At 46.6% G+C, this 25920-nt stretch overlaps 1 protein-coding gene across 1 annotated transcript in view; it reads left to right on the top strand.

The window, feature by feature from the left end:
• Positions 1–25920, top strand: part of LOC117359469 (prolyl 4-hydroxylase subunit alpha-1-like) — a 203699-nt gene that overhangs the window by 41133 nt on the left and 136646 nt on the right. The window contains exons 6-7 of the mRNA XM_033942306.1: positions 4917–5156; positions 18318–18514. Of these exons, the coding sequence (XP_033798197.1) occupies positions 4917–5156; positions 18318–18514 (437 nt within the window). The remainder of the gene's footprint in view (positions 1–4916; positions 5157–18317; positions 18515–25920) is intronic.

Genomic DNA, 25920 nt, shown 5'->3' with positions numbered 1-25920 from the left:
TAATATCGTATTTCCTCATGTATAGGCTGCGGCCTATACATGGGTTTTACAAATCTGTGCAGTGGGTGCGGCATGCTTAAATCGGATGGCTTATCTAAAGACATTAAAATTTGCTGTTAGATAAGCTGCCCAATTAGAGGTTGCTTATCCTGAACTTTAAAAAAACTGAACTTAAAAAAAAAAAAAAATCATCCCCCTTAAATACCTGAGCAAACTGGACGCCAGTGGAAGGCGCAGACGCTTGGAGTCAGGTTTGGCTGAGTTGGCGGCTTGGAGTCAGGTTAGTGCTGGCCGTGGAGTTTAGGCCCATGTCCCTCTGCGTGTGCTGAAGACATCTCCGCTGGCAGGCCCCTCTGTGTGCACCGATGACAGCTCCACTGGCAGGCCCCTCTGTGTGCGCCGAAGACATCTCCGTTGGAAGGCACTGCCTTCTCTAATCACGCTGTGCAGAACAGGAGCGATGTTTGTGATCTCAAGCAGTGCCCCGCCCTGCTTCCTGAATGGCTGCCATCACGAGAACTGACAGCAGCCAATCGGGAAGCGGTGTGGGGCGAGGCTTGAGATCGCAAACATCGTTTCTGCCTTGCACAGCGTGATTTGGAGAAGGCAGCCATCCAGGAGTTATTTACCAGTAGGGAGGGCACCGAGGGAAGTATTTAAGGGGGGGGGATGAGGTGTAGGCCGCCCATTGTATAGACCGATGTAATTTTAAAAACTCTTAGATAAGCCACAGCTAGTAACATGGGGTGGCTTATCTAAGAGTTTTTAAACCTACATCAGCATTTCCTGCGGCCTATATATGGGGGCGGCCTATGCATAGGGAAACACGGTAACCTGTTTTGATTGTTTCAATTGTTTGATTGTTATGATGTTTCATGTTCTGAGCATGTTAGACTGATTTGTTGGGGAGTTTCCCCGTACCCTTCCCTTTGTCTGTCCTCTACAGGTAAACTGTCTGCTTTTCTACGAACTGAATACCTGAGGGCAGTCCTAAGGTAAGAGGGGAGGGTCTAAAATATTATGTAAATGATGCTTCCTACAAGCAGTCTTGTGACAGGAGAAGCATAACCCACTTGTCCAAGAAGGAAGATTAGCAAAGGTAAGAACCTAACCTTTCAATTTTGAGGACAAGATCAAATCTTAAACAGCTAGTAGTGGTTGTCATGTTGGTTTCATGTCATTGTTTTCGTTAATTTAAGCTCAAATCTTTTTTTTTATTGCGAATGTGAAAAGTACAAAGAACAAAAGAATACAACAGGATCAAGGGAATCAACATCCAACAATACACAGTTTTTTAGAAACAACCAAAGTAGAAAACCCATCCCCCTGGCACCCCAACCCTACCCATCCACCAAGATCCCCCAGTGCAACCCCACCCCCGGGGTCCCCCTCCAGAGAAAATACAGAAGACGACCAAAAGGTCTCACAGATTACAAAGGCCCATGCTCTTGTGGCCCTTGGGCTACTTCAGAAAGGATCCCCCCCCACCAAAAAAAAAAAAAAGAACAAAAAAGAAAGGGGTAGGCAGTGACTGATCCCGGGAGCGAACGCTTAAACCAAGTACTAGAAAGTTGTTAATGTCGAGCATCCTTTAGATCTTTAAACCCACCAGAGACTTTTCCATTCTACATAGAAACATAGAAACATAGAAGATGACGGCAGAAAAGGGCCACAGCCCATCAAGTCTGCCCACTCCAACAACCCTACCCCCTTGAATTTACCCCCCTAGAGATCCCACATGTGTATCCCATTTCCTTTTAAAATCCTTCACGCTGCTGGCCTGAATCACCTGAGGTGGAAGTTCATTCCAACGATCGACCACCCTTTCGGTGAAGAAGAACTTCCTGGTGTCGCCATGAAATTTCCCACCCCTGATTTTCAGCGGATGGCCTCTTGTGGCAGAGGGGCCTTTAAAAAAGAAGATATCATCCTCCACCTCAATACGGCCGGTGATATATTTAAACGTCTCTATCATGTCTCCTCTCTCTCTACGTTCTTCAAGTGAATATAGCTGCAATTTATTCAGTCTTTCTTCATACGGGAGGTCTTTGAGTCCCGAGACCATTTTGGTGGCCATTCTTTGAACCGACTCAACTCTCAGCACATCCTTTTGGTAATGTGGCCTCCAGAATTGTACACAATACTCCAGATGAGGCCTCACCATGGATCTGTACAATGGCATTATAACTTCGGGCTTCTGGCTGATAAAACTTCTTCGGATGCAACCCATCATTTGTCTTGCCTTTGATGAAGCCTTCTCCACTTGATTGGCAGTCTTCATGTCTTCGCTAATGATCACCCCCAAATCACGTTCCGCCTTGGTCCTAACTAAGGTTTCACCATTTAGTGTGTAAGTTTTGCATGGATTCCTGCTGCCGAGGTGCATGACCTTACATTTTTTAGCATTGAAGTTTAGCTGCCAAGTCGAGGACCAATGTTCCAATAGAAGTAGGTCCTGCGTCATACTGTCTGGTAAAGTGTTCTCACTTACTATGTTGCATAGTTTGGCGTCATCGGCGAATAATGTGATTTTACCCTGAAGCCCCTGAGTCAGATCTCCCACAAATATGTTGAAGAGGATCGGGCCCAAGACTGAGCCCTGAGGCACTCCACTGATCACCTCCGACGTTTTTGAAGGGGCACCATTTACCACCACTCTCTGAAGTCTACTGTTTAGCCAATCACCGACCCATGTAGTTAACGTCTCTCCCAGTCCCATTGATTTCATCTTGTTCAATAGTCTGCGGTGCGGAACACTATCAAAAGCTTTACTAAAGTCCAAGTAAACGACGTCCAGGGACTCACCCACATCCAGTTTCCTTGTTATCCAGTCAAAGAAACTAATCAGATTGGATTGGCAGGACCTGCCTCTGGTAAATCCATGTTGGCGGGGATCCCGTAGATTCTTCTCGTCTAGGATTGTATCTAATTTATGCTTAATTAGTGTTTCCATGAGTTTACTCACTATGGATGTGAGACTCACCGGTCTGTAATTCTCAGCCTCTGTCCTGCAGCCCTTTTTGTGGAGTGGGATTACATTGGCTGTTTTCCAGTCCAAGGGGACCTTTCCCGTCTTCAAGGAAAGATTGAAGAGCACAGACAATGGCTCTGCCAGGACATCACACAGCTCTCTAAGCACCCTGGGGTGTAGATTGTCCGGTCCCATGGCTTTGTTCACTTTGAGTCTTGATAGTTCGCAGTAGACGCTGCTGGGTGTAAACTCGAAATTCCAGAACGGGTCATCTGAGCTATGCCTTGCTTGCAACTGTGGACCGGACCCTGGCGCCTCGCAGGTAAAGACTGAGCAGAAGTAATCATTTAGTAGTTCGGCTTTATCGGAATCTGATTCTGTGAACTTTCACAACAAAATTCAGATTTCTGACCAACTGACTTTCCCGCCAAAATTCAAATTGGTGAACTGCCTTGTTCCCAGTCAGGTCAGTGAACACACTATTTCCAAAGTCACACTGCAGACTTCAGAACATACCCTGAAGAAAGACACAGCATGATGCCTGAAACATTGGTTTCTACCTGACGAAGGGCTAGATTCACTAACCTTCCGATCCGTGTGCGATTGGAGGCAGGTCAACCGATTCACCAACCATCTTCATGCAAATGGTGGTGATTGGAGGCACAGATCAGATTGAGTCAGGGAGAGTGCTGACAGTAGTGACAGGGGAAGCAGCTTCCTGTCACTGCTGTCAGGGCTCTACCGGCATTTTATTTTTATTTTTTTTTTTAAATAGGCCGCAAAATATCAGGCCTATAAAATTTTTTTTTAAAAAAGCCTCCTCCTGTGCCGAGCACCCCCCCCCCCCTCCACCGGGCCCGACCCGACAACCCCCATACATAAAAATTGGGAGCAAGAGGGATGCTCAGTCCCTCCTGCTCCATAGGCCTCCGGTGGTGGGAACAGGAGGAAATGCAAAATCCTCCTGCTCCTTCTCCTCTGCCCTGCCCGATGTGAATGTGGACCTTAGGCCCCGCCCCATTGCATCATGTAATGCACAGGGAGGAGCCTAAGGCCCTGATTGGCTCAGATGCCTCAGACCCCTCCCAATGGGAGAAGGAGCCCAAGGCACCTGAGCCAATCAGGGACTTCCTTAGGGCTCAGCCCTAAGGAAGTCCCTGATTGGCTCAGGCACCTTAGGCCTCTCCCAAGTGGGGAGGAGCCTGAGGCGCCTGAGCCAATCAGGGCCTAAGGCCCACATTCGCATTGGGGAGGGTGGAGGAGAAGGAGCAGGAGGACTTGCAGTTCGTCATGTTCCCACCGCTGGAGGTCAACAGCAGGAGGGATTGAGCTCCCCTCCAGCTCCCAACTTTTAGGTACAGGGGGGTGTTGAGCTGGGCCGGGAGGTGGGCAATTTTTGACTCTCCTCCTCTCTGCTGCCCTTCCCCGCAGTGCAGCCCCACTTTAAAACCATAGGCTCGCACTGCAGGAGAATCGGGTAGACAGAGAGCAGATCACAGCAGACAGCAGGAAAGTCGGGGGAGGCAGAGAGCAGGTCGTGGCAGAGAGCAGGAGAATTGGGGGAGCCAGAGAGAGTCGGTGCAGACAGAGAGAGCAGGAGAGGGTAGGAAGTACTCTGAGTGGAGTTTTTTACACAAGCGACTGGTCCTCACCTGTCGCTTGTTCTTGATCGGCCAGCCAGTCGGTGTGTAAGGAGAAAAGGGTAGTGAATCATATCCTTCCTGCTTTGCATGCCGATTCCCCTCATTTGCATGCATGGATCAGGATGGGATCGCTACACAGGTTAGTGAATCGGATCGGAGGGAAATTGGGTTGCAAAGGGTTTGCAAACTGAGCAGTACACGATCGGTTTGCTTTGTGAACCTAGCCCAAAGACGCAGCAAGACCTGGAAACCTGCAACAAGCATCCTTTAGAGTTCATATGTTCTTTTTTCACTTTACACAGGTGTAAAGTATGACTCATTTCTAACTGCAGAAGACTGCTTTGAGTTGGGGAAAATTGCATACAGTGAAGCGGACTATTACCACACGGAGCTGTGGATGGATCAAGCTCTGCAGCAGCTGGATGATGATGAGGAATCATCCATTGATAAAGTTTCTGTCCTGGACTACCTGAGCTATGCTGTGTACCAGCAGGGGGACCTGGATAAGGCTCTTGAACTTACCAAGAAGCTCCTTCTCCTGGGTGAGTCCTCTCATTGTCTCTGAGAAAAATCAGTAATTGATTCAGGACACATATAAATGGACTCAGCATAGTTACTGTACGTTGTGAGTTCAGAGCTTTCTAGCTAGTGACCTGAATAAATACTTACATGCTCCTGTTTTACCTAGATCATCCCATATTCAACACTACTACAGCTAGCAGTTTTCCATAGATATGTTTATAAAGAAATTAAGATCTGATGCCATAGCTTTGTTAGAATGACACTGCTTGATAAGCTGTTCTAATATTGGCCAAACAAAAACAAACAAGACAGTTGAGGCAGAACCTTTATCACACTGAGTACATAACTGTATCGAGCTGCATAATGGGTTCACAGAAGTGAAATGCAGTATTTCCTGCTTTAGTATGTCCTATTATAAAATTTTTGTTTATTTGTCTATTTATCGGCCTATTTCTCATTTCAGCATATGTAATAATGTTTTTGTGAACCCATTTTCTGAAATTATCCAATCTAGCTAAAAAGCTGAAAAATCCTGCTAATTAGCAATTTGACAGTAGCAAAACTATACATGAAATGTGGGAAATTCACCAAGTTTTCACAAAATTTAACTCCACCAGAGTATAATTTTATTTATTTATTTTTTTTTGTGATAAGGCTATACAAATTTTTGCAGATGATACCAAGATTTGTAACAGAGTAGACACTGAAGAGGGAGTGGAAAATATGAAAAAGGATCTGCAAAAGTTAGAGGAATGGTTTAATGCCTGGCAACTAAAATTCAATGCAAAGAAATGCAGAGTAATGCATTTGGGGATTAATAATAGGAAGGAACCGTATATGCTGGGAGGAGAGAAGCTGATATGCACGGACGGGGAGAGGGACCTTGGGGTGATAGTGTCCGAAGATCTAAAGGCGAAAAAACAGTGTGACAAGGCAGTGGCTGCTGCCAGAAGGATGCTGGGCTGTATAAAGAGAGGCGTAGCCAGTAGAAGGAAGAAGGTGTTGATGCCCCTGTAAGGCCCCACTTGGAGTATTGTGTTCAATTTTGCAGACCGTATCTGGCGAAGGACACAAAAAGGCTTGAAGCGGTCCAGAGGAGGGCAATGAAAATGATAGGAAGTTTGCGACAAAAGACGTACAAGGAGAGACTTGGAAGCCCCTGAATATGTATACCTTAGAGGAAAGGAGGGACAAGGGAGATATGATTCAGACATTCAAATACTTGAAAGGTATTAATGTAGAACATAATCTTTTCCAGAGAAAGGAAAATGGTAAAACCAGAGGACATAATTTGAGGTTGAGGGGTGGTAGACTCAAGAGCAATGTAAGGAAATTCTTCTTTACAGAGGGGGTGGTGGATGTCTGGAATGCGCTCCCGAGAAAGGTGGTGGAGATGAAAACAGTGATGGAGTTCAAAAAAGCGTGGGATGAACACAGAGGATCTAGAATCAGAAAATAATAGTAAATATTTAAGAACTAAGGCCAGTACTAGGCAGACTTGCACGGTCTGTGTCTGTATATGGCCATTTAGTGGAGAATGGGCTGGGGAGGGTTTCAATGGCTGAGAGGGTGTAGAGGACTGGAGTGAGCTTTGACGGAGACTTCAGTAGTTGGAACCTAAGAACAGTACCGGGCAGAGCTTTGGATTCTTGCCCAGAAATAGCTAAGAAAAAAAACCCAAAACAACAAATTTTTAGATTGAATCAGGTTGGGCAGACTAGATGGACAATTCGGTTCTTTATCCCAGGACAAGCAGGCAGGTATTCTCACTAGTGGTTGATGTCATCCGACAGAGCCCCGATACGGACGTCTCACAAGCATACTTGCTTGCAGAAACTCAGAAGTTTCAAGATGCCCGTACCGCGCATGCGCCAGTGCCTTCCCGCCCGATGGCCCGGGCGTGTCTCCTCAGTTCTTTTCTTTCTGCTTGAGCTGAGAAGTTTTCTTCAATTCTGCGCTAATTGAACCCGTGTTTCTTGCCTTTTAATCGCCACGGTTTTGAGTTATTTTACTCTTTATCGTGTGTTTTCTTTCTTCGGTTTCTTATTTAAAAAAAAAAAAGAAAGAAAAAATTTCTTCCGGTGATTCGACCGGGTCGGCCGCGTGGCTCAGGCCCAGCTCCTTCGATCTTGCGGCGGAGCTTTTTCGGCCTATGTTCCGACCAATTACCGGTTTTAAAAAGTGTAGCAAGTGCCAGCGCGCGATTTCGTTGACGGACCCACATTGACGCTGCTTGCAGTGTCTTGGTCCAGAACATTTTCCGAAATCATGCCGGCCTTGTTCCACTCTCATAGAACGTGCATTTAAGTGTCGCTGTTTTTTGTGGGAGTCGATGTTCAAGATGGAAGCTGCTAAAGAGCCTTCGGCTTTGCCTTCGACTAGCGCTTCGACTGCGTCTGCAAAGCCTCCCACCACTCCTGCTGCGCCGGGTCTCCTCAAGCCGGCTTCCTTCGTTCTGGCTTCGACCCCGCCTCCTGCTCCGGTGCCTTCCTCCGTCTCCTTGGATCAGGTACCTCCGCCTCCCATTCCACCAGTGGTTTTCAAAGTGCTGAAGGCTTCCAAGCCAAAGCACTCGACCACGAAAGAACGCGAAGACTGTTCCGGAGGTCCCACTTTAGGTGCGGCTCCCTCCTTGTCGGCTTCGTTACGTTCCATTATGGAGGCTCAATTCATCGAGCTTATGACCATCGTGGGACCCAAGTTGCTAGCCACTATTCAGGGTGACCAACCGGTTCCTCCTCGGGGGGGGCAAGCTGCTTGGCGAGGAGGAGCGGCGCTCGGTGGCCGGTCCCTCGAGGCGGGCCTCTTTTAGTGACATGCCCCCTTTAGAGCCTATTACGCCTCCGGACGAGGATATTTGGAATTCTCCTTCGAGTAATCGAAGCCCTGGGAATCGCAAACAGGAAGAGTTCTTCTGCACTCCTTACCAGGCCTGGGATGCATCGCGAGAGGCGTCGAATCTCCTGCCTCTTCGCTCTACTGCCTCAAGTCCCATTTACTCCTTAGAGGCTTCTGGGGACCATTCTAAGCACCGCCGATCTAGATCCCCTTCCAGACATCGGGAGGGGTGTCGGTCCAGGCATTCTTCCAGGCATTCCTCTCGACACTCTACAGTCTCACCTCAGAAGAAGCTGCCTCGTGTGGGGTATTCCTCTTCGGATGTCTCCCCTCCTCCGGGACCGGAGTTCGAAGATCCCTGTGGTTCGTTCTCGCCCTGTCGATCACAGGCCTCTGTGGATCCCGAGGCCTCAACTTCGTCCAGTCCGTCCCGACGGACCAATTGTCCTTTTAATCTTTTCTCCGGCAGATGGCGGATGACCTGGACATCACCTTGGACTCCGGTTCTCGATACTCCAAGGAATACCTGGATACCATGCATTTGCCTCATCCTCCTGCCGAGTCTCTTCGCCTTCCTCTTCACAAACTCCTCGACCAAACTTTCATGAGGTGTTTTGAAACGCCGTACTCTATCCCTGCTGTTCCTGGCAAGTTGGATGCCAGGTACCGAACGGTGCATCACAAGGGATTCGAGGGTTCTCAACTCTCTCATCAGTCCCTGTTGGTCGAATCCTCTCTTAAGAGGTCCCATCCGTCCCAGGTGTATGCCTCGGTGCCTCCGGGCAGAGAAGGCCGAACTATGGATAAATTTGGGAGGTGCATATACCAGAACTCGATGATGACTTCCTGAGTTCTCAATTATACTTTTCATTTTGCAACTTATTTGGAGTTCTTCCTGCCTGTGCTTCGGAAGTTTACGCCTTACATCGAGTCTCAGGCTCGCTTCGAATTCGAGGAAGTGGTCGCCTCGCTGTCCCAGCTGTGCCTTCAATTGATGCAATCCTCCTATGATGCCTTTGAACTCTCGGCACGGGCTGCCGCCTGTTCTGTGACTATGCGTCGCTTGGCGTGGCTTCGGACCATTGACATGGACCCGAACCTCCAGGACAGACTTGCCAACGTTCCTTGTGCGGGAGCAGATTTGTTTGACGAATCCATCGAGACCGTGACGAAGAAACTGTCTGACCATGAGAAATCTTTTCAGTCCATTCTTCGGCCCAAGCCTAAGCCACCACAGTCTCGACCTTCTCGACCACCTTTGATCTATCAGTGGCGCTATGCACCTTGGCAGGCCCCTGCTGCGAGACAACCAGCGAAGAGACAACCTCCACAGAAGGCTCAACAAAAACCTCTGCCTTCTACTGTCCCCAAGGCTCCTCAGCCTTTTTGATTCTCTCTTAGGGAGCATAACCAATCTCGTTCTGCCTTTCCCTGTTTTTCCCATTGGGGGTCGCCTCCATCATTTTTATCATCGATGGGCGGCTATCACCACCGACCTCTGAGTCCTTACCATCATCAAGGAAGGGTACTCTCTACAGTTTCGTCGGATCCCCCCGACCACCCTCCAAGAGAGTATCCTTCAAACTTGACTCAGACCGCCCTTCTTCTTCAGGAAGCTCAGGCTTTGCTCCGGCTCCGGGCCGTCGAGCCGGTCCCTGTGGACCAACACAACCGGGGTTTTTACTCCCGGTACTTTCTTGTTCCGAAGAAGACGGGCGACCTTCAACCTATTCTGGACCTCAGGATCCTCAACAAGTTCCTGGTCAAGGAGAGATTTCGCATGTTGACCCTTGCGTCTCTCTACCCCCTCCTCGAGCAGAACAACTGGATCTCAAGGAGGCCTACACTCACATTCCCATTCATCCGGCCTCTCACAAATTCCTCAGATTTCGGGTGGGACATCTACATCTGCAGTATCAGGTGCTTCCCTTAGGCCTGTCCTCGTCTTCCAGAGTCTTCACAAAGTGTCTGGTGGTGGTGGCTGCTGCACTCCGGAACCATGGTCTTCAGGCGTTTCCCTACCTCGACGACTGGCTCATCAAAGCCGCCTCGGCTCCAGGGGTCATCTTGGCGACCCAAAGGACTATCTGGTTCCTGCAGAGTTTGGGGTTCGAGATCAACTTCCCAAAATCTCATCGACAACCGACCCAGTCTCTTCCCTTCATTGGGGCGGTTCTCGATACTATTCAGCTCAGAGCATTCATTCCTCCTCAGCACCTGGATGCTCTGCTTCATCTCTGCCAGTCAGTGTCTTCGCGCCAGTCCATCTCAGCGAGACACATGATGGATCTTCTGGACCACATGGCCTCTACAGTTCATGTGACTCCTTTTGCCAGACTTCACCTCAGAATTCCTCAGTGGACCCTGGCTTCTCAATGGACACAGGTGTCAGATCCTTTGACTCGTCACATCATAGTCACTCCTGCTCTTCAGCAGTCTCTACTTTGGTGGATGACCTCTTCGAATCTATCCAGAGGTTTGCTGTTTCACACTCCTCCCCATCAGAAGGTTCTCACGACAGATTCTTCGACCTATGCATGGGGAGCTCATCTGGACGGTCTTCGCACTCAGGGGTTCTGGACCAGTGTGGACCGGCTATATCATATCAACTTTCTGGAGCTCAGAGCGATCTTCAATGCTCTTCAAGCGTTTCAACATCTGCTTCACGACATGGTGGTCCTCATTCGCACGGACAATCAGGTCGCCATGTATTATGTCAACAAGCTGGGGGGCACGGGCTCGGCCTCCCTCTGCCAGGAAGCTCTCAAAATCTGGGATTGGGCGATTCGCCACAACACCTTCCTCAAAGCTGTCTACATTCAGGGGGCGGACAGTGCCTTGGCGGACAACTTGAGTCGTCTTCTCCAACCTCACGAATGGACCCTCCATTCCAAACCCCTTCATCAGATCTTTTTTCAGTGGGGGACGCCTCAGATAGACCTCTTTGCGGCTCCCCACAACTTTAAACTGCCTCAATTTTGCTCCAGGATCTACACTCCTCATCGCCTCGAGGCAGATGCTTTTCTGCTGGATTGGGGGAATCGCTTTCTGTATGCGTTTCCTCCATTTCCACTCATTCAAAAGACTCTAGTCAAATTGAAATCCGACCATGCCACCATGATTCTGATAGCTCCTCGGTGGCCCAGACAGCCTTGGTACTCCCTTCTACTTCAACTCAGCAGCAGGGAGCCATTCCTTCTTCCAGTGTTTCCTTCACTGCTTACTCAGCAACAGGGATCTCTACTCCATCCCAACCTGCAGTCTCTCCACCTGACAGCTTGGTTCCTCTCATCGTAACCCCTCACCAGTTTTCCCAGGCGGTGAGGGAGGTACTGGAGGCTTCCAGGAAGCCGGCTACTAGACAATGCTACTCCCAGAAGTGGATAGATTCTCTTCCTGGTGTGTTTCTAATCGTAAGGAGCCTCGGAGAGCCTCCCTGTCTTCTGTATTGGACTATCTTCTACACCTATCTCAGACTGGCCTCAAGTCTACATCCATACGAGTCCACCTGAGTGCTATTGCGGCTTTCCATCAGCCTCTACAAGGGAAACCTCTCTGTGCTCATCCTGTGGTTTCCAGATTTATGAAAGGACTTTTCCATATCAATCCTCCTCTCAAACCTCCTCCAGTGGTTTGGGATCTCAACGTTGTCCTTTCTCAGCTTATGAAACCTCCTTTTGAGCCTCTCAACAAGGCTCTGCTGAAGTTTCTCACTTGGAAAGTAGTTTTTCTGGTTGCCCTCACTTCTGCTCGTAGGGTCAGTGAGCTTCAGGCCTTAGTGGCGGATCCACCTTTCACAGTATTCCATCATGACAAGGTGGTCCTCCGCACTCATCCGAAATTCCTGCCTAAAGTGGTCTCTGAATTTCATCTCAACCAATCCATAGTTCTTCCTGTGTTTTTTCCAAAGCCTCATTCTCATCCTGGAGAATCAGCTCTTCACACTCTGGACTGTAAACGTGCTTTGGCTTTCTACCTGGATCGCACCAAACCACACAGAACTGCTCTTCAACTTTTCGTCTCCTTTGATCCGAACAAGTTGGGACGCCCTGTCTCGAAGCGTACCATCTCCAACTGGATGGCGGCTTGCATCTCTTTTTGCTATGTCCAGACTGGATTACCCCTACCCTGTAGGGCCACAGCCCATAAGGTCAGAGCGATGGCGGCCTCTGTTGCCTTCCTCAGATCGACACCGATTGAGGAGATTTGTAAGGCTGCCACTTGGTCCTCGGTTCATACATTCACCTCTCATTTTTGTCTGGATACTTTCTCCAGACGGGATGGACAGTTTGGCCAAACAGTGTTACAAAATTTATTCTCTTAAGTTACAAACTCTCCCACCATCCCATTGAGGTTAGCTTGGAGGTCACCCACTAGTGAGAATACCTGCCTGCTTGTCCTGGGATAAAGCAGTGTTACTTACCGTAACAGTTGTTATCCAGGGACAGCAGGCAGCTATTCTCATGTCCCACTCACCTCCCCTGGGTTGGCTTCTCTGCTAGCTACCTGAACTGAGGAGATACGCCCGGGCCATCGGGCGGGAAGGCACTGGCGCATGCGCGGTACGGGCATCTCGAAACTTCTGAGTTTCTGCAAGCAAGTATGCTTGTGAGACGTCTGTATCGGGGCTCTGTCGGATGACATCACCCACTAGTGAGAATAGCTGCCTGCTGTCCCTGGATAACAACTGTTACGGTAAGTAACATTGCTTTATCTGCCATCATCTACTTTGTTACTATGTTAACTGTCTTGTTTGTTTTTGTTTGGCCAATATTGGAATAGCTTATCGAGCAGTGGATTCAAACAAAGCTATGGCATCAGATCTTAATTTCTTTATAAACACCTCTATGGAAAATTGCTAGCTGTAGCAGTGCTGAATATGGGATGATTTAGGTAAAACAGGAGTATGTATTTCTTTTTCTGTTAAACACAATGCAAAGACATCCATTAGAACATAAGTAATGCCTCTGCTGGGTCAGACCAGAGGTCCATCATGCCCAGCAATCCACTCACATGGCTGCCCATCAGGTCTAGGACCTGTATAGTAATCCTCTATCTATACCCTTCTATCCCCTTTTCCTTCAGGAAATCATCCAATCCCTTCTTGAACCCCAAAACCGTACTCTGTCCTATCACGCCCTCTGGAAGCGCATTCCAGGTATCCACCACCCTCTGGGTGAAGAAGAACTTCCTAGCATTGGTTCTGAATCTGTCCCCTTTTAATTTTTCCGAATGCCCTCTCGTTCTTGTAGTTTTTGAAAATTTGACAAATCTGTCCCTCTCCACATTCTCTATGCCCTTCATGATCTTGTAAGTCTCTATCATATCCCCTCTAAGTCTCCGCTTCTCCAGGGAAAAGAGCCTCATTTTCTCCAATCTTTCAGCATATGAAAAGTTTTCCATACCTCTTATCAAGCGTGTCGCTCTCTTCTGAATCCTCTCGAGTATCGCCAAATCTTTCTTTAGGTACAGCGACCAATATTGGACGCAGTACTCCAGATGCGGGCGCACCATCGCCCAATACAACGGCAGGATAACTTATTTTGTTCTGGTTGTAATACTCTTCTTGATTATACCTAGCATTCTATACGCGTTCTTAGTGGCCGCTGCGCACTGTGCCGACGGCTTCATTGTCTTGTCCACTATTACCCCCAAGTCCCTTTCTTGGGTACTCTCACTCAATGAAAGCCCTCCAATCGTGTAGCAGTACCTCGGGTTTCTGTTTCCTATGTGCAAGACTTTACATTTCTCTACATTAAACTTCATCTGCCATCTTGTCGCCCACTCCCCTAGTTTGTTCATGTCCCTTTGTAAATCTTTGCAGTCTTCTATAGTCCTAGCCCCATTAAATAATTTGGTGTCGTCTGCAAATTTTATTACTTCACACTTCGTCCCTGTTTCTAGATCATTTATAAATACATTAAATAGCAGCGGTCCAAGCACCGACCCCTGCGGAACACCACTCATGACCCTCCTCCAGTCCGAGTAGTGGCCCTTCACTCCTACCCTCTTCTTCTTACCTGCCAACCAATTCTTGATCCATCTGTGTATGTCTCCTTCCACTCCATGGTTCTTCAGTTTCCGAAGTAGGCGTTCATGGGGTACCTTGTCAAAGGCTTTTTGGAAGTCTGAGTATACGATGTCTATGGGGTCCCCTTTGTCCATCCGTTTGTTAATTCCTTCGAAGAAGTGCAATAAGTTCGTCAGGCACGATCTTCCCTTGTAAAAGCCATGTTGGCTTGTTATCATAAGTTTATTCCTTTCTAGATGCTCCTCGATGCTATATTATCAGTGCTCCCACCATTTTCCCGGGAACTGAGGCTGGACTTACCGGTCTGTAGTTCCCCGGGTCACCTCTCGATCCCTTTTTAAAGATGGGGGTAACATTGGCTATCTTCCAATCCTCCGGGATCATGCCTGTTTTCAGGGATAGATTACAGACTTGCTGTAGTAGTTCCGCTATTTCCTCCTTTAGTTCTTTCAGTACCCTAGGGTGGATTCCATCCAGGCCCGGAGATTGTCAGTTTTTAATTTTTCTATTTGCCTGTGTACGTCTTCGAGGCTTACTTCCATGGATGTTAATTTTTCTGCTTGGTCTCCTTTGAAGATTTGTTCAGGTTCCGGTATATTAGATGTGTCCTCTTTTGTAAATACTGACGAAAAGAACATGTTTAGTCTTTCCGCCACTTCTTTCTCCTTCTTCACCACTCCTTTCCTATCTCCGTCATCCAGCGGTCCCACCTCCTCCCTAGCCGGCTGCTTCCCTTTAACATATCTGAAGAACGGTTTGAAATTTCGTGCTTCCCTGGCTAGCCTCTCTTCATATTCTCTTTTTGCTTTTCTAACCATGAGGTGACATTCTTTTTGATACTTCTTGTGTTCTTTCCAGTTCTCCTCGGTTTTGCCCTTTTTCCATTTCTTGAAAGAATTCTTCCTATCACCTATCGCTTTCTTCACTTCTTTAGTTATCCACGCCGGGTCTTTTTTTCAGCTCTTTTTGCACTCTTTTCTGAATCTGGGGATATACAGATTTTGCGCCTCGCTCACCGTGTCCTTGAATAAAGACCAGGCTTGCTCTACAGTCTGCCATTTCTTTGAGCTGTTCCTAAGTTTCTTCCTTACCATTACCCTCATCGCTTCGTAGTTTCCTTTCTTGAAGTTAAAAGTTGTTGCTGTGGTTCTCTTTCCCACTACTTCCACTTCCTTTGCAGGTCCTCTTAGCCCATTTAGGATTAGATCCAGAGTGGCATTCCCTCTCGTCGGTTCTCTGACAAGCTGATCCATGAAGCAGTCCTGTATATCTTCCAGGAATCTGGTCTCCCTAGCGCATTTTGAGTTTCTAAGACTCCAGTCTATCCCGGGATAGTTGAAGTCTCCCATAATAATCGTGTTACCGCTTTTGCATTCTCGTTTCGGTAGCTTCGGTTTGCCCTTTTTTTATATTTAGAGATCTATTTTTCCATCAAGTTGGTTCCAGTTTCTCTCTCTCTTTTTTTTTTTTTCTTTCCTGTCTTCTGCAAATTCTTCTTCAAGCGGTTGCTGTCCATTGGCTTCTCCTTCCTCCCTCCCAATGTACAGCATCCTCATTCCCTTCTGTCCTGGATCATGCTCCCTCTTTTTCCCTCCCCACTCCTGCACAGCATTTCTTCCTCTCTCCTCCACCCCCCTTCTCATTATTTCTCTTTCTCTCATTCCCTCCCTTGCTGCAAAGGGAATGGGGAAAGAGAGAGGGATCCAGGGTGCACCTCTCCCACTTCTGCCACATTCAACATTTCTCCCTCTCTCATCCCCAGGACAATGTGCAGCATCTTTTGCACCTGCCCACCAGCCCCATGCCCACCATTTCTCCTATCACCCCTCTCCTGCACCATGCCACATCTCTCTCTCCATTTTCTCCACCATTATGTCCAACATTCCTCCCTCTTGCATCCCTTTCAATCTGTCCCACTGTTACTCTCCATCACCACATCCAACATTTCTCCCTCTCATCTTTCTCTTCCCCATGCATCTCTACCTCACTCCTTGTCCTCCCTATGCCTAACAATTCTCTTTCTATTCCCTCCATTCTATGTCCCAAATTTGTTCCCTTCTCTCTGCGTCCCAAGTTCAATCTCCCTTCCTTCCTTTTGTGTCTCAAGCTCATGCCCCCCTCCCATGTCACATTCCCTCCCTCCTTTTTCCCAAGTTCATGCTCCCTTTCTCCCTTCCTTGTCCCAATGCAATCGCTTGCTTCCTCCCTCCCTTCTGTGACCTAGGTTCGTGCCCTTCTGCGCAGGTCTGTATCAGAGCCATCAAGGTGGGCTTCATTCTTCCTGCTTTCCAGCTGCACTTGCTTCTTTGCAGGGCTGCGGGCAGTAGTTCCTGCATGCTGCACATGGCTGACCCAGAAGTCTTCCTTCCGACGTCAGCTCTGACATTAAAGGGAAGGCTTCCGTGTCAGCTGTGGTGTGCAGGGAGCGCTGCACACGGCTTTGTGAAGGTGCGAATGGGGCTGGAGTGCAGGAATGAGGAGACGCTTCTTAGACGAGCGAGGTAACACATTCATGGGAGCCCCTCAAGAGGTGCCTCCATCCTCGCAGGATCCCCGTGACCCTGGGGGGGGGGGGTTTCCCATGGACCCAGGGGGGATTTCATGGGATACCTACTGTTTCTGCAGGATTCCTGTTGGCCGCATTCCCCTGCAGCTCTCTGTTCTCTTCTTCTCTCTCATATTGCACCTTTGGTGTATGCAGTTGTGGATCCTCCTCCACTGCTATCTTTCTATCAGTCAGTGTACCCCATGGCTTTGTCCTAAAACCTCCTCTTTTCTCCATCTATACTCATTCCCTTGGTGCTCTGATTTTCTCTCATAGTTTTCATTATCGCCGTGATGTTGATAACTCACAAATCTACCTTTCTGCACCAGAAATCTCTACAGGAATTCAGACTCGAGTCTGAGCTTGCCTGTCTGACATTGCTTGCCTGTCTGACATTTCTACTTAGAACTGAATATGGCCAAGACTAAGCTATTTGTCCTTCCACCTAAACCTCCTTCTCCCTTCCCACCCTCTCTGTTTCAGTGGATAACACTTTCATTCCCTCTGTCTTGTCAGCTCGCAAATCAATCTCAGGGTCATCTTTGATACTTCTCTTTCTTTGCACAAATCTAATAGACTGCCAAAACCTGTCATTTCTTCCTCTATAATATCGCCAAAATTTAACTTTTCCTCTCTGAACACACCATCAAAAGCCTCATCCGCACTCTTTATCATCTCTCATATAGACTACTGCAACTTGCTCCTCACAGGTCTTTCACTTTACCATCTCTCTCCCCTTCTAGCCGTTCAAATTCTACTGCACGATTTATATTCCACTAGAGTCACTATACTCGCATCACCCCACTCCTCAAGTCACTTCTTTGGCGCTCTATCCATTTCCACATACAGTTCAAACTCCTTATTGAGTTACAAGTGCATTCACTCTGCAGCTCTGCAATATCTCTTATTGTGCCCTATATTCCTGCCCGGGAATTCCACTCATTGGGTAAGTCTTCCTATCTGTACCTTTCGCCTCCACTTCCATCTCCAGGCTATGTCCCTTCTCTCTTGCTGCACCGTACACCTGGAACAGATTGCTTGAGTCCGTACATCAAGCTCAGTCTCTAGTAGTTTTCAAATCTAGGCTAAAAGCTCACTTGTGAGATTCGCTTTTAACTCCTAACTCCCACTCGGTTGTAAAGCACCCATGACTGATTTATCATTCCCTCTCTGAGAAACTCCCTGACCCCCCCCTACTTTATTTATTTGTTCATTTTTATAGCCCGTCCTATCCAGGAGCCCAGAACGGTATACAATAAAATTAGGTACTTAGAACTTCCCTAACTTGTCCTGTTTGTCTGTTTTAATTTATACTTTGGAGGGATTTAATGCTCTGTTATATCTCCCATATCTCACCTTTCTTCCAGACTATATCTGTTTTGATCTTTAAGCCTGTCCCCCACATGCTTTATGATAATCATTTTAGTAGCCAATCTTTGGACTGACTCCACATGATTTAAAATTGTAGTTTCCAGAACCATACACACTTCAAATGAGATTGCACCAGGCTTATACGGAGGCATTGTTACTTCCCCCACTCTCAATAATGATTTACCTCCCTATGTGTCGAATAACTTTTCTGGTCTTTGTCGTCCTTTTATCTACCAGTTTGACCAACATAAGGTATCAGATATGATAATCTTCAGTTCACATTTGTGTTTATTTGCAAGGAGCTTTTATTACTTGATGGTGGCTTGCAAATCATTATTTGTGGGAGTGGCTAATACTGCACAGTAACAGAGGTAATTTCTGATTGTGTATTGACAGATCCTGAACACCAAAGAGCAAATGGGAACTTGAAATATTTTCAGTATGTTATGTCTAAAGAAGACAGCAATCATTCTTCCATGGAGGAGGGTCACCCAAAAGAGGGCAGCAAAACTAAGAAAAAGGGGCCTTCAGTGGACCACCTGCCTGAGAGGAAGAAATATGAGATGTTGTGCCGTGGCGAGGGAGTCAAAATGGTAATGTACAAGAAACTATCACCCATGACACATGGGTATCAGGCACTGGAAGATATATGCTGTTAACAAGCTAAGAAAATGCTAATGCCAAAGATTTCCCTAAGTTCTACTTAAACCCAGAAAAGTCACCATACTCTTTGAAGCTTTCCATGAGAGTTGTTAAAGATAATTGAGGGTCTGTAATGTGTACCAACAGGTCATCGGCAAATGCCAAAATTTTAAGTTCATTTTTTCCCAATTCGAACCCCTTTGATCTCTGGGCTGGCAATCTCCCTCATGAGCGGGTCTAAAGTCAAAGAATAGTAAGGTAGAGAGGGACACCCCTGTCTTGTTCCGCTTTCTATTTTAAAAGGAGTTGAGCAAAAACTATTGACCCACAACAAAGCTTGAAGATTGTTATATAGCATTTTAATTGCATCTTGGAAAAAAAAATCTATTCCTATTTCATAAGTGTAGCAAACAAAGTCCCACAACACTCAATTAAAAGCCTTTTCAGCATCGAAACTAATTATACTTGAAGAAATGTCTTTGTTTTCCATACTCTCCAACGACGCCAATATTGCTCTTGGGGGTGGGGGTTGTCACTGTATCCCCGCAAAACCCCCACTTGAAGCTCTGCTATTATGGAAGGTCTTTTTACCTTATGCTAAACAGTTTGCCATAATCTTGGCCAACAATTCTTCCATATTTATCATTTTTGTTAGTATCAAATACAGTGGTGCCTCACACAACGAACTTAATTCGTTCCAGGAGCAAGTTTGTTATGCGAAAAGTTCGTTATGTGAAACGCGTTTTCCCATAACAATACATGTTAAAAAAAATAATTCGTTCTGCAGCATAAAATATGCTAAGATGACATAAAAAAAGATAAATTTGTCAAAATGGTGAAAATGGTGGTCTTGCTGAGGCCAAACTCTTTGACGAGGTCACACTGTTTTACCCCACATTCACTCCTAATTATTTCCCGTTTCATTTCAACAGAAATCACCTTCCTGCTTTTTTTAGAAGCCATGATATATAAAAAATATTGAGTTTATCTTAAAAGGACGACTGTATACAGTGAGAGAGGGCAGTTAAGCGCAGTGACTAACGACTGCCTGCAGTGCCTGCGCGGAAGGATGCAATACATCGGCAGCTCGGGCGACTTCGTTGTGTGAAACGAAGTTCGTTGTGTGAAACGAAGTTCGTTGTGTGAAACGAAGTTCGTTGTGTGAAGTTCGTTGTGTGCAGCGTTCGTTGTGCGAGGCGTTCGTTATGCGAGGCACCACTGTATTTAATAGCTGGTTTTAAGAATTTGAGTTATCCACATTTAGCAATGAGATATGCTTATAAGATGATGGGACACTTCGGGTCTTTGCCCAGTTTTAACAACACTATTATATGATCAAGTTGAAGGGAGTCTGGCATTGTCCTGTTGAACCAACTGATTAAAAATTGTAGCCAGAAGAGAAGAGAGTTCTTCCCTTCTGCATTAATTTATAACACTCCATACGGAAACCACTCCATACAGAAACCATCTGTACCTAGTGCTTTGAGTAATGCCCCAGTCTGAATAGCTACTGCTACTTTATCAGCTGATGTGGGAGCATTTAATATAGTTCTAGAATCCTCTGATATCAGTGGAATGTCTCGGTTGTCCAGGTAAATGTCTCTTGCTAGCAGTTCAGTATGTTTTGTTTATAGATTTTTGTAGTACTTTCGGAAAATGTCATTAATATCCCTATGTGATCATACCAAATCCCCACTCCCAGTTTTTACCTGCAAGATTTTTAGTGGACCTCTTGCTTATTTCACTGCTCGTGCCAGCATTTTCCCCTCTTTTACTCCTATAAAGATAGAATTGATATTTATAATAAGCCATTGATTTTACTGTCTGCTCATGAAGCAACTTGTTTAGTGCACTTTGGGAGGCCATCATTGAGATCTTTGGGCAGCAGTTAAATGATTGCTATATAGCAGTGTTCTTCAACCTTTTTACACCCGTGGACCGGCAGAAATAAAAGAATTATTTTGTGGACCGGCAAACTACTAAGACCGAAATAAAAAAACACATTTTCACCCTGTCTCCGCAAGCTCGGTCCCCACAAACCATCTGATCCCATCTGCACAAGCCTCAGTTATGATTTTATATTGAACATATTTTATTAAAGTATAAAAAGAAACAATATTTTGTACAATTGTTATTTTATAAATATAAATATTCAGAGCAAGGACCAACAAAACCCCTGTCTCCCCTCCCCTTCACATATATCCCCTCTACTATCAAGAAAACTGAACAAGCCAAATTATTACAGAATGCTACACAGAAATATCATGCTAACAGAATACTGCAGTCACACATGACAGGAATAGTGTTAGGCTTTGCAGTCTCCAGTTATGTCTCTAGCAGGATATATATTTCAAATCTGATATATTGTAATGACAAAATAGAAATAAAATGATTTTTTCTACCTTTTGTGGTCTCTGCTTTCATCTTCTTTCCATTCTTCCTTCCAGCGTCTGCCCGTTCCATCCACTGTCTGGCCTCTCCCCCTTCCATATGTATCTGACTTTTCTATGCCCCTCTCCCCTTTCCATCCAGCCTGTACCTCCTCTCTCCTTTTTACATCATTCATTCCAGCTTCACTGCTTTCTTCATTTTTATCTCTCCTACACCAGATCTAGCATCTTTATCCCTCTCTCATTTCTCTGCTGACCAATTTCCAGCATCAATCTCTCTCTACTTTCTCATTCCTGTCTCTCCCCTTTCCCTCATCTGATCTCTCCATTTCACCCTGACCCCCTTCCCCTCCTGTAATCTCCCTGCCAGCTGTTTCTTTCCTTTTTCCCTTCTACCTTCCCTCCTTCCCCCTATCCAACATTAACTCTCTTCCTATCCCTTTCCCTCCTCCCCTCCCAGTAGCATCTCTCCTTCTACCTCCCTCCAGGTCCAGTAGCAGCTCTCCCTTTATCCAACAGCTTCCCAGCCTCCAACAATGGCTTCCTCTCCTTCCAGCAGCTCTCAGTACTTGCCTGCAGCAATGATTTCCTTAGGCAGCCTTGGGTCCATTGCCGCCTCTGAGGAAAGGGGAAGATGCCAAAGTGAATCACTGCCCTGGTAAGTACAGAGCTGCTAGGAGAGGAGACAGCCACTGTTGAAGGCTCCCCATGATCTTACTCCTGCTGTGCCCTGCACATTCGCGACCCCCCCCCCCCCAAGCCAGCAAAAACATCTTTGCACCGCAGGCCCTGCCGCCCAAGACGAGCCGGAGGCCCCTACCCGCCGCATCCTGCACGTGGGCAGACTCTCAGCACAAATGCTGCTGATGGTCCCAATCGACATGCTGACCTTCCCGCGCACGCTGACCATCTCCTCTCTGCCTGCACTTTCCCCTTGGCCCTCTTCAGCGACTCGGCAGGGGCAGCGATCAAGACAGGCTGCCAACGTCGGGACCTTCCCTCTCTGAGTCCCGCCTATTTTGTTTCAACTTCCTGTTTCCGCATAGGCGAGACTCACAGAGGGAATGGCCGACGTCGGCAGCCTGTCTTGATCGCCCGAGGCTGGGAGGAACATAAGATTTCCGCGAACACCACCGGGGCAGGAAATTTAACGGCGTCCATCTTGCCGGTCTTGTGCGGACTGGCAGGAATTTTCTGCGGACCGGCATCGGTCCGCGGACCGGCGGTTGAAGAACTGTGCTATATAGGATCCGATCCTGACGAGCCTGATGTTCTAAATTAAGAATTTCCTTGTCCCTCATCTTATGACAAAAGATAGAATAGGCCGCCTCCCAGTACAGCACTGGATCTTTCATGTGAGAAGAGTTAAATTTATAGTCCAGCCACTTTCTCTGAAAGAAGTCATGAACCTTGGAATGTTTGTATAAAAGGAGAGGGAATTGCCACAAGTATGGTTGCTGGTTCTGAGCTTAGAATCAAAGAAAAAGGGAGCTCATGGCATGGTCAGACACCTCTGGGATCCGATCTCTGCGCTCCAAATTTTGGTAAAGAAATTACTGGAACCTAACCAGCAATCTAGATACATTGTGAGCCCGCTGAGACAGACAGGGAAAAATGCTTGCTTACCTGAATAAATTCTGAACTGAATAAACCATTCTGAACTTCCATGGGAGAATAGTATAGAAATTTGAATAAACAAATGACTAAATAAATGAACTGTGATGCATGTGCTCTTGATAGGTGCTTATAGTCTTTCCCCTGGGTGCAGAGCTCTCCAAATATCAAGATCTAATACAAAGCAGAACAAAACCTGTGCATATTTAGCTGTTCATTTGATAATGGCCGTGATTTATATAAGGATGGGTCATAAACACAATTAAAATCACCCCACATCAATACTAGTCTCCTGAAATTTTGCAAAGAGTGCGAAAAATGTTTTTGTAGTACATGTTCGGTGCATAAATATTGCAAAGTATGTGTCTGTCTGTCCAAAGTTACTTTTGCTATGATGTATCTACCCCCAGGGTCAAGCCATTTTGGATGAATCACAAAGTGAATTACCTTGCAGATTAGTATCAGTATGTCTACCTTTCATTGAACTGCTGGGGCCCCCATCTGATATCCTGCCCACCATTTTGGGAATTTCTCGTGCTCCCCCACAGTTAAATGTGTTTCCTATAGAAATACCACATCCACACTCTTGACGATTCAGAGCCTGCAGTATTTTTTTACCTTTTGATTGGAGAGGTGACCCTGCTCACATTTGAAGAAAAACACCTAAGCATCATCCAGGTCAAAACAGTAAGGGCCAATAAAAATCAAAGTTCAGTGTAATATGTAATGAGTTGGGCCAATCCAGCCTCCAGCCCCTTTCAAACCCTCCTAATTGTGGAGCTAAACCCAAAAAAGTATCCTGCAGATTTGAGGCCATTGCGAGGGTCCTCTTTCCCCATATCAAGATTTATACTCCTTCCTCCATATTCGCAGGGGTTAGATGGAAAGCCAGCCTGCGAATAAGAAAAAATTGTGAATAACTTTAGGGCTGACTTTGACCCACCCCCACCTCCTGGACCTCTCCACACCTTAGGTAGTGCCAACACTGACCCACCCCTACCTCCCTCCCGGACCTCTCCACACTTAGGACTGACTCTGACTCATCCCCACCTCCCTCCCATGAGTTCCCATAGTCACGCAAGGCAACGGCACAAACTTATGGCAGCCATTTTTGTTCATGGCTCTACACAGGGCAGGAGCGTAGGAAGATCACTCCTGTCCACATCATCCCTAGGCCACCATTGTAGTTAGCTGCTAAAGCTGCATGCTGCTGGAGCAGACAACCTTTTCTTGGATGAGAAGCATGACAATGTCACTCTCTCCAGGCTTGTACAAGATTTGTATGTTCCCATTAATATCATCTGACGAAGTTTTTAATACTCAATGATGTATAAATTCATAACATACCCATACCATCTAGTCACAGTATTCTCCAGTTACAGGCTGTGGCTCCTGATTCAAAACTTGTTAGGCAAATTGCAGTGCCTCACGTGCCTGTTGGAAAAAAGTTATTCTAGGATAAACAGTCAGCATATTCTCACTTGTGGGTGACGTCATCCATGGAGCCCAGTACGGACAGTGATAAAAGTATATTGCAACTTAAGTTTTTAGAATCTTTGCTACTGCCTGCACCGCGCATGCGCGAGTGCCTTCCCGCCCAACGCCACTCGCAGTACTTGTCTTCTTGTTCCATGGAGCGAAATGCTTTTTTCTGGACTCTCTCCATTTTTGCATTGCCTTCCCGTCAACGTACTACTTTTGGCTTTTAGCTATGTTTAGTATATTTTTCCTCCTCTTTGATCTGTAAAAAAAAAGTTTAACCTTTTTTCTGTTTCATAGACTAAACCACACGAGACAATCATGCACAGGATGTCAGCGCGCTGGATTAAAACAGTATTTTAAAGCGCTCTGAGAGGGGGGTGTGGGTGGGGACCCCACCACACACACATGACTTAGACCTGCTGGTTCTCCCATTGGGGTGATGTTGGGGGACCCCCCCTTATAGAGGAAAAAGCACTTTTTCCCTATTTTTTAGGGAAAAATGACAGTTTCCTCTGTAATGGGGGATTCCCCACCCCCAAATGGGAGTGCCAACAGTTCTAAGTAAAGTGGGGAGGGGTTCCCCCCCCCCCACACACCCTCGGAGCGCTTTAAAATATTATTTTAATCCAGTGCGCTGATGTCATGCACGCAGTTGTCTGCCTGGCTTTGACTCATCACCTTTTTTCCTCATACCTCAATTGGGCCTTCAGCTCTCTTTTTTTTTCTCCTCCTCTTTCACCATTGAGTTTAACCCTGCACCAAGATTTTTTCCATCCATGTCGAAACCATCAAGCTATTTTAAGAAGTGCTGTCTGAGTCAGCACCCTATCTCAATCACTGACTCTCATAGTTAGTGTTTACAGTTTTTGGGCCCTGAACATTGAGTAGACACCTGTACTTGTTCCACAATTCAAAAATGCTCATTAAAGGCTCGCCGCATTCAACAGCATAAGCTGTTCAGCATGATAATGGACTCTGAGGGTAGATCCAAGCATTCGGTACTGTGACATCGGATGTCATTCCTGCATCAGGGAAGCCTGCTAAGGAACCATTCTCTTCCCAGCAAGTGTCGCCGGCCTCTACTGCATTGAGTCCCTCGATGCAGGCCAAACATGGATGCCAACGCTCTCCTTCAGGGCATGAACCCTCTTCAAGGTCACCCACCCCTCAGTATCCTTCCTCGCTGATGGTACCGGCTATTGACCAAAGGGTACTGGTGTAAATCTTCAAATAACAACTCAATGAGTTTTTCCGTAGGGAGCTTGATGGCATGTTAAAGTTGCACTCCCTCGGTACCGGCCCAACCTGAGCATAGCACTTCGAGGCTGCATGGTATCGATTCCATGTCTACACTGACGTGCCAGTCTGCTTCCTATCAGTGCTCTCCATTGAAGCATCAATCTTCCCCCTCAAGATCTCAGCAATTTCTATTGAAGCATAGACGATCTGCATCAAAGCATCGTTGCTCTCAATTACGTTGATCCTATGCTTCCAGATACAAAAGATCTTCGCGTCGTTCCTCTTTCTTATCAGATCGGTACTGACAACAGAGAGGGAGTACTTCTCGCCGATCCTATCGGTCACCTGGAGCTTATTATTCTGATCTTTCTCATGGCCACACAGACTCTGAATGTGATCCTACTTAATCTGCTCCCAAATCATATGGTATTCCTTCAGATCCGTCTCTTCCACCTAGAAGAAGGTCTCTGCCTGAAGGACTTCCATTCTCTAGCTATATTAGACAATTGGGAAAGGCTCTCCCTGTCAAATTAGAGGCTGACATTGAGCCCAGAGCAGAGCTCTTTGATGCCTTGGATTTTTTGATGAGCCTTCTAAGGAGCTTCTTAAATTTCCCTTGCACAGTCTCCTCA

This window comes from Geotrypetes seraphini, chromosome 4 (genome assembly GCF_902459505.1).
Source record: "Geotrypetes seraphini chromosome 4, aGeoSer1.1, whole genome shotgun sequence".
NCBI classification, from domain to species: Eukaryota; Metazoa; Chordata; class Amphibia; order Gymnophiona; family Dermophiidae; genus Geotrypetes; species Geotrypetes seraphini.
This window is presented reverse-complemented; position numbering and strand designations above follow the sequence as displayed.